An 8606-nucleotide genomic window follows, 5' to 3' on the forward strand; every position below is an offset into this window, starting at 1 on the left:
TGTCAGGATCTTGAGCTGATCTATGTCAAGAATCTTCTTTTCTCCCTTTCTCCATACTTCCTTCCCAAATTTCCCCCTTGGCTCTCTCTCTCCCGCCTTGCTTAACTCAGTATTATTCTTTAGTGCTAAGGTAGGAGACGTGAAGAAGTTGGAGTTGGTCAAGTACAACAAGCTCGAGGAAAGTTTAACTCAGGAGAATCTGATGTTGGATACATGACTGTTGCACCTTGCATCCTGCCATCATAATTTGGTTCATAATAATTAAACATTTCATTAAGATATTCATCTTTTGCAAAGATATTCGTTTTTATTGGCAAAAACATTCTTACGTATTTGCACTGCCACTTCCATGCTCCCTGGGGGCCTCTGTCCTTGCATCGCGCTCCCGGCCCGCTGCTCTCCGATTCCGTCCGACCTGTGCCTTCTCCTTCTCACAAGCCTACATTCTATCTGGAACGTAGGGATCCTTAGCAGTGCCAAGCCCTGTGACTGAAGCCAGTGGAAGCCACGACGACCTGTGCCCGGCCAAGGTGCTTGCTAAGGGCACAGCGCCGGGGACTGGATCGCAGGAGGAAGTGGTTCTGAAGCCCAGCTACGACCACGTGACCAGCTGCAGAACAGAGACTGTGGTAGTTGCGAGTATTTCTTCCTTCCTTTGACATGAATGTATTTATGTGTCAACCGACATTTTGCGTAGTTGACCTATGTCAGCATCTAGTTTCCAGATCAAAGGTGAGACGTGACTCAATTAGAACAGAAATCATCTACAGTTGAACGAAGGGCCTTTGTATCCACTGAGGGAGAAGTTGAGCATGTTTTCAGTGGCCGTTTAGACGGTGGAAGCACAGTTTGCTGCTGTTCTTGTTTGGAAGTTTAAGAAGGTTAAGAGCAGTGTCTATATATGCTAAATTGGCAAAGGGTGGGCCTTGGTGGAATTGTCTTGATTTAGCTAAGTAGGAACTACATTTCCCAGAATTCTCTTCCCTGCATCCTTGGGGTTAGCATAAGCCACAGGGGCCATTTACTCAAGGTTTGGAAAGCATTTTCTTTTTATGTCCCAAAGGCTGGTGCAGGGCCGTGACAGGGGCGGTGGCTGGGTCCCCTACAGCCTCTCCACCTCCTGGGCCAGGGTGCGTTTAGGTCCTGCAGCGTGTTCTGGAGGCCACCCCCTCAGGGAGGGACTGGTGCGTGCCCCAGCCTGTCCCTGCCTCCCCACTCCCCTCTCCTCTTCCCCTCTGACTCCCAGCCCGACCAGAAACCTCAGCTCCCGAACAGAATTGGGCTCAGCCGTTCTAATGCACTCTCACATGTCTTCGGTTCCTCTGCTTCCCTGGTGAGACCTAGCATCAGGGTCTGCGGTGCACAAATTCACCTGCATGTGCACACTGGTCCCAGCGGAGAAGCTGGCCTCTGCTCCCGCGGCTCCATCCCATCCCGTCTGCGTGCACCCCAGGAACGTAGATTTCTCTCTCCCGGGTAGATGCCACCTCTTTATTAGAGCCTCCAAAAGCCTTGAGCATTCCCACCGGATCAAGTCCCAACCAGCCCCGGCCTGGCTCCCCCGTGACCGCAGGAGCAGCTCCCCGTGGGGACGGGGACGGCGTGTGAGTCAGAAAAGGCTGCACATCACGATTTCAAACATGGCTGCAGAGAAACCAGCCTCCAAATGCAGGACTGGAGATGCAGAGTGGACGGGAAGGACAGCTGTCGGCAGGAGAGGAAAATTACCGGGGCAGCGGGTGCTGCCAGCATCCAAGCCACTGGGATAGACAGACGGCCGCTTCTCCCACTTGGCACCCCGCTCCCAAGGCTCCAAGTCCCTGGAGGGGCCAGTGCCTGTTCTCTCACCGTCCCTGGGGGTAAGAGAGGCTCTGCGTCTCCCGGTGGCCCCAGTGTAGGCTGCATCTCAGTTTCTTATCCAGTAACAAGTACCGACGTGAGGTGCCAATGACCCGGGTAACGGTGGCTTTCTCTTAGGAAGGGAAATTAGCGTCCCTTCTGAACCTTTCCCTACGGATACAGGCACGCAGAACAGAATCAGGAAGGTCTCCATCCCCTTCTATTTCAAAAATGTAGTTACACAATTGGTTCCCACTTACAGCATGGCGTGCCTCCATGTCAATGTGGATGTATCTAACTTAAAAAACATTTTATGCCCTGGCCAATGTGGCTCAGTGGGTTGAGTGTCATCTCATGAGCCAAGAGGTCACAGGTTAGATTCCCAGTCAGGGCACATGCCTGGTTTGCAGACTCGATCCCCAATAGAGGGCATGCAGGAGGCAGCCAATAGATGCTTCTCTCACTTGCTCCCTCTCCCATCCTCTGTCTCTAAAAAATCAATAAAAACACATTTTTAAAAAAATAAATAACATAACTTTTATGTATTCCATATCATGGCTCTAATTTGTGGAACCATAACCTGTGTGCCCACCTGTAAGGACAGTCTAGTTTTCGCCACCACAAACAACACTGCAATGAACAGCTTTGTCCTACAATTAAGAACTGAGGCTTTTATTCCTGTCAGATTGAATCCCGAGCCTCAGAGGAGAACTGCCGAATCACGGAACATGCACCCTGTTCATTCTAATAGACCCGCTAGATTAGTTCCTCCCAAATTATTTCCTATTTCCACCAGCGTCTTTCACTACTTCGGCCATGAATAAGAAGCTCCGCTCACCACGCTCTCACCAGCTTTGAAGGCTCTGCTATTTTTCACCCACCGAGTTAGAAAATGAAGACAGAGAGAGGGGACCTGGGCTGCTCCCCCGGCCACCGCGGCCGGCGCGAGGGGGGCCTGCGGCTGCTGTCCCCGCCGCTCAGCCATTCTGTCCTCAGTGTTCTGTTCTGTGGGATGCTCCCTGCGGATGTTGAAAGTGATTTTTTAAAGGTATTTTATGCCTATTCCCTTTGGTTCATCCACACACCACCCTCACAGCCCTCCATCTTCCCGATACTCCTCCCTCCAGGGATGCCTGCAGCGTTGATGTGGTCCTGCTTTAGGCCACATATGAGGTGACTCCGAGGGGCCCTGATGCAGCAGCAGCAGCTGTCCTGTGCCTGGGCCAGCCCCCCCCCCCTGACCCCACTGGCCCCCGGAACCGCTCCCAGCTTGTCTTGCGCCCTTTCAGCTTGGAGCCGAGGGCCAGGTGGTCCATGGTGACGGGGCCAGGTGGTCTGGGTGACCTGCTTGTGGAGCTTCCTGGACCCGGCTCTGCTGTGACCACTGCCATTCGCCTCTGTCCCCTGGATCCCATCTCGTGGGGTGCAGGGGGTGCGGGCGGCCTCAAGGACCCAGGTGGAGGTGGCTCATCTCATTCCATCGTCACCTGAGTCTCAGGCTCAGGTGCTCGGCCTCCACTGCGGCCTGGGCACACCACCAGCGGCTTTGCCAATGGCGCGGTGTTTTCTGTGCAGGTGGCCTAACTTTGAGCCAGAACCTAGGAGTCCATACTGTGACTCTTACCGGTGTTCACCCTCAGACCTACATGGAGGCTCTTCCCAGCACAGGAGCACTTAGCACCAGGAGGTTGGCCACGTCTCCAGGACTTGTAGAGTCCTTTCCTGCTCTCGTCCCAAACAAAGCTGGCAGCCTTGCCATGCCCACCGGGTACATGGACTATGGAGCCTGTGACCATCGAGCACGATGCGTCCCCTGTAGTGGAGGGAAGTCCCCAGTGCAGAGGTTTTTCTCCCACGTTGTACGGGGTGTCCTGCAATGCCTCAGACGTGGGACCCGAACATCTTCGCTGCTACTGCATTTGCCTGAACCTCCCGGGGCTTATTCCCCATCCTTTCGAGCACACGCATTTCGCCAAGGACCCTAACAGGTTTGCTCACCCTATTCCATGAACGCACCATAGTGTGATGTTCCCATGAATGCCTGCAACAGCAGGTTTTGAACATTTTGGTCTCAGGACTCCTTTATATTCCTCAAAATTATTATTACAAAGAGGTTTTGTTTACATGGGTTTTCTCTATGCAAATTTACTGGAATATTAATTTTAATGGAAAATTTCAAAACATATTTGTGTATTCATGCATTAAAAATAAAAAAATCAGCCCTGCCTGGTATGGTTCAGTGGTTAGAGCGTCAGCCTGTACAATAAAGGGGTGTGAGTTGCTATTCCTGGTCCAGGGCATGTATATAGGTTGTAGGTTTGCCCCCAGGCCCCAGTCTGGGTGCTTGTGGGAAGCAACCAATCAATGTGTCTCTCTCACATCAATGTTTCTCTCTCTCTCTCTCTCTCTCTCTCTCTCTCTCTCCCCTCCCTCCCTCCCACTCTCTCTGAAAAACAATGGAGAAAATAGCCTCAGGTGAGGAATAACCAAAAACAAACAAATAAACCCATTACATGTTTACATAAGTGACATCTTTATGATAAACAACCATTTTAAAAAAATGTTTGAATGGCATTGTTTAATATCGTTGCAAATCTCTTCCATACAGTGGAACCTCATGACTATCTCTGCATCCATCTGTGATATTTTGGTTTAAGTTTATGAGGAAAATCCAGCTGCACAGAAACTGAGAGCTGACAAGTAGAGGAGTGTTGCTTTTAAAAAATTATATATATATATATATATATATATATATATATATATATATATATTTTTCAGAGAGGGAGGGAAGAGGGGAGAGAGAGAGAGATAGAAACATCAGTGATGAGAGAGAATCATTGACCGGCTGCCTCCTACATGCCTCCCACTGGGGATCGAGCCACAACCCGGGCATGTGCCCTGACCAGGAATCAAACCTTGACCTCCTGGTTCATAGGCCAATGCTCAATCCTGAGCCATGCCGGCTGGGCTAGAGGAGCATTTCAATAATCTTTTCGAATCATTACAGATGTGTTGCTGGGATGGTATTTCAAAGCGTAATAAGTGGTTGTTTCTTCAGGGTGTGCCGCAGTGCGGGATCTGAACTCAGCACTTTCTGTGCTCTGCTCTGCTACAATCCATTGGTCTATTTTGCCCTTCGAAGTGGGTCTCTTATGCTCTGTGATTCTGCAGCGTCACGCTCTAGTCATTGGGATGATAGTGGATCACTGAGTCATCCAGACCTTCCCGGTCTGAACACGTCATTAAACAGGACTTTAAAATCACATTTGTTAATATCGCCATCAATAGCAGGTCTAAGCACCGGGAAGCTGTCAATGTCACAGTGGCAGAGAGACATTTTCCAAAATCCTGATTTTCACTTAGGCCTCCGATGTTATTTGGGGTCACCAGTCCTGTCGATTTCTTTAAAGTGAAGCCTCACTTCGTTTATTTGAGAAAATTCGTGCCAGATAGCTAAGCCTGAATCATCATAGTTTATCTGCCGGGAGTTCTTTCAAGTGAAAATGGTGTTTCATAAAAAAGCTGTTAGTTTGACTCACTTCATTTTAATGTGATCATCTCTTTAAAGACCCAATTTCCAAACCAGCCACATTCTGAAGTCTGGGGGTTAGGACGTGAATGTTGAGGGAGAATTTACCACCAATTCAGCCCAGAGGGGGCAAACCAAGAAACTGTCTCTCAAAGTTGGCATTTTGGAGGCACTTTATGGCAGGCGGGAGTGCTGTGCTGCTTGCATTTTTTAAGCTAAAATGATGGCCCTGCTTTAAGATGAAAAGCTCTGATGTTTCCTCTGTGTCTGTATGAGATAAACAGAATTTCTGCAGAGACTTCAGTTCCCCGGCACACACGCCAGTGCACGCCTTCCTTGTGAGCGCATCCTCCTTAGTTCTTAACTTCATGACACTCCAGGTTTCACAAAGCATCCTCGGGTATGCCAGCAGGCCCCTGGGAGACCGCTGCTCACCTGACTACCACAAGCGGCTGCACCACGCGGTGCCGATGGTCTGTATGGAGAGACACCATCGCCAAGGCCTGCCTGCCAGAGAGGCAGCTCTCCACTCCTCCGGGCGGGGCCCTGAGACACGAACCCCAGCAGAATTGCTTAGAGCATTTTTTTTCAAAGAGAGGGTTCTAGTTAGAGCTCATTCCAGTTGTCTCTGTGATCCCCAGAAGGCAAAGTGCTGGAAATGAGCACGGTTCTTCCCTGGGGCTGGAACCACACAAGAGCACTGCACACAGGCAGCCACCATCGCTGCGTTTAAGGGACATTTGGAGAAGCATCACTGCAAAGCGTCTTGTATCTAATGAACATGTTCATCAACATTTCCTAGTAGCACCCTCGCTCTGGGCCCAGTGCGCGAGTCCCTCTCTGTGTACTCTCTTTACACTATTAGAAACCGAATCTTGTAACAAGACATGTGTCTCCTGCCTTAGCCTGTTTGGCTCAGTGGATAGAAGGGTCCCGGGTTCAAATCTGGTCAAGGGTACATGTCCAGGTTGTGGATCCCCAGTAGGGGGCCTGCAGGAGGCAGCTGATCAGTGATTCTCTCTCATTATTGATGTTTCTATCTCACTCTCCTTCTCCCTTCCTCTCTGAAATCAATAAAAATACTAGTGTATGTATATATTTTAAAAGACATGTGTCTCCTTTTTAAAGTAGCTTAAAGGCCACCTAACTGTCAATGTACAGAGTTCATGACACCCACTGTATGCACTTAAAATATGCGTAATGCCACTTTATTTTCTTGGTGTCGTCTTTTTCCTCATCCCCACTTATGTGATCTTGCATATCACGTGTCTATTTGTGCAGTGCCTGAAGTCGTAACTCTGGGCAGGAGCTTTCAGTATTTCCTCAGCTACTGTGGGTGTGTGTATGTGAGCATGCCTGGGGAAGAACTAAATGCCCCCCCCTTTAGGTGAGATGGCGCTTTTCAGACAACCTGTGACCGATGTTCCCTTCCCTGGAAGTGAGCTTGGCAGAGCCCACTGGAGTCTGGCAGGTTCTTTGCGATGCTGGAAAGATGACTAAAGGTGCTGGCTCCACCGCAGCCTCTCCAGGAACAGCAGTAACTGATATCTTGCCTTTTCCCCTTAAAGGGAAACTGCCTTTGAAGAGAAGCACTGGGTGGGGGAGGGGTGTAAGAGGGAGGAAACCGAAATCTCTGGAGAAAAAAGCCAGTGATATTATCTTAGACCCTAAACTGGGACACCTGCACTGAAGACAAGTGCCTGCGCAGAGCTGGGACCCGCTTGGGTATCCAGACCACCCCTGGGAGATGTGGGCAGGGGGCGGCTTGAGGAACATTTCAAGGAAAGTTCGTTGGGCCTGGCCAGCGTGGCTCAGTGGTTGAGCGTGGACCTATGAACCAAGAGGTCACGGTTTGATGCCCTGTCAGGGCACATGCTCAGGTTGAGGGCTCCCCAGTGTGGTCGTGCAAGAGGCAGCCAATCAATGATTCTTTCCCATCATTGATGTTTCTATCTCCCTCTCCCTTCCTCTCTGAAACCAATACAAATTATATATATAAAGGAAAGTTCATTGATACACTTGCTCCCCTCAGGAACTTATTTCAGGGAAAAGCGACAGAACCGCGGACAGCACCAAATGAGACAAAGCGCTAGGTGCGGAGAGGCGGCAGCACCACGGACAGCGACAGCACTGCAGCTGGGTGAGAGGTGGGGAGGGGCGACTTTATCAGCTGACTCTGACGTAGCCTGGGTCCCCTGTCTGATAAAGCTGGTCTGGGTGGGCACCTTGGGATTCCCTCCCCGGAGCTGCAGCCCCAGACCGGGTGGGGCAGGGGCAGCGGAGGCAGGTCCCCGAAAGCACCAGGTCCTGGCTTGGCTTCCCGCATGCAGTCGAGGCTGCCGCCTGCCGCCTGGAGCGAGGGGCGGGCACGCGGGCAGCGCGCCTGGGAGTCCTGTTCTGACGCACCACCCTTTTCGCCCAGCTTCTTCCCGGCTTGGGAGATGCTGGGCTACGGGTGACCAGACTGCTGTCTCCGCCAAGGCGGGGAGCCCCGGGCGGGCGGCGGCAGCTGAGGCGGGCCCCGCTTCCCTAGCCCCGGAGGGGCTCAGACCTGCCTCTGCGTGTAGCGCAGCGCCTCCTCTCCGCCACGCCATCTCCCACAGATGCTCACAGGCAGCAGGTCCCAGCAGCCCTGCCACTGCTTAGTGACAACTTATGTCCTCTTGAAAGCCCTCGGCACGCACCCTGGGCCGGGCTTCTGACCCAAGATGGATTTGCCTGGGAACCTAACGACCAACCTCAGCCTGGGCACAGAAGACCCACGCCCCCGCCCGCTCCGCCTCTCGGTGCTCGGTGCGTTTGTGCTGACCTTGCTCGGCTGTCTGGTGGCAGCGACCTTCGCCTGGAACGCGCTGGTACTGGCGACAATTGCGCATGTGCGCACCTTCCACCGCGCTCCATACAACCTGGTGGTGTCCATGGCCATCTCGGACGTGCTGGTGGCCACGCTGGTCATGCCGCTGAGTCTGGCGCACGAGCTGGCCGGGCGTCGCTGGCGCCTGGGCGCGCGGCTGTGCCAGCTGTGGATCGCGTGCGATGTTCTCTGCTGCACAGCTAGCATCTGGAGTGTGATGGCCATCGCGCTGGACCGCTATTGGTCCATCACACGCCACCTGGCGTACACGCGGGGCACGCGTCGGCGCGTCTCCAACCTCATGATCGCGCTGACGTGGGCGCTGTCCGCAGCCATCTCGCTGGCGCCGCTGCTCTTCGGCTGGGGGGAGATCTACTCGGAGCG

General features: G+C 52.3%; 1 protein-coding gene across 1 annotated transcript in view; it reads left to right on the plus strand.

Annotated features, from left to right (window-relative positions):
* The first annotated feature begins 8076 nt into the window (after nucleotides 1-8076).
* HTR5A (5-hydroxytryptamine receptor 5A) overlaps nucleotides 8077-8606 on the plus strand; it is a 6978-nt gene continuing 6448 nt past the window's right edge. Inside the window, exon 1 of the mRNA XM_014468282.2 lies at nucleotides 8077-8603. Coding sequence (XP_014323768.1) covers nucleotides 8077-8603 — 527 coding nt within the window. The remainder of the gene's footprint in view (nucleotides 8604-8606) is intronic.

This window comes from Myotis lucifugus, unplaced genomic scaffold (assembly GCF_000147115.1).
Source record: "Myotis lucifugus unplaced genomic scaffold, Myoluc2.0 scaffold_442, whole genome shotgun sequence".
NCBI classification, from domain to species: Eukaryota; Metazoa; Chordata; class Mammalia; order Chiroptera; family Vespertilionidae; genus Myotis; species Myotis lucifugus.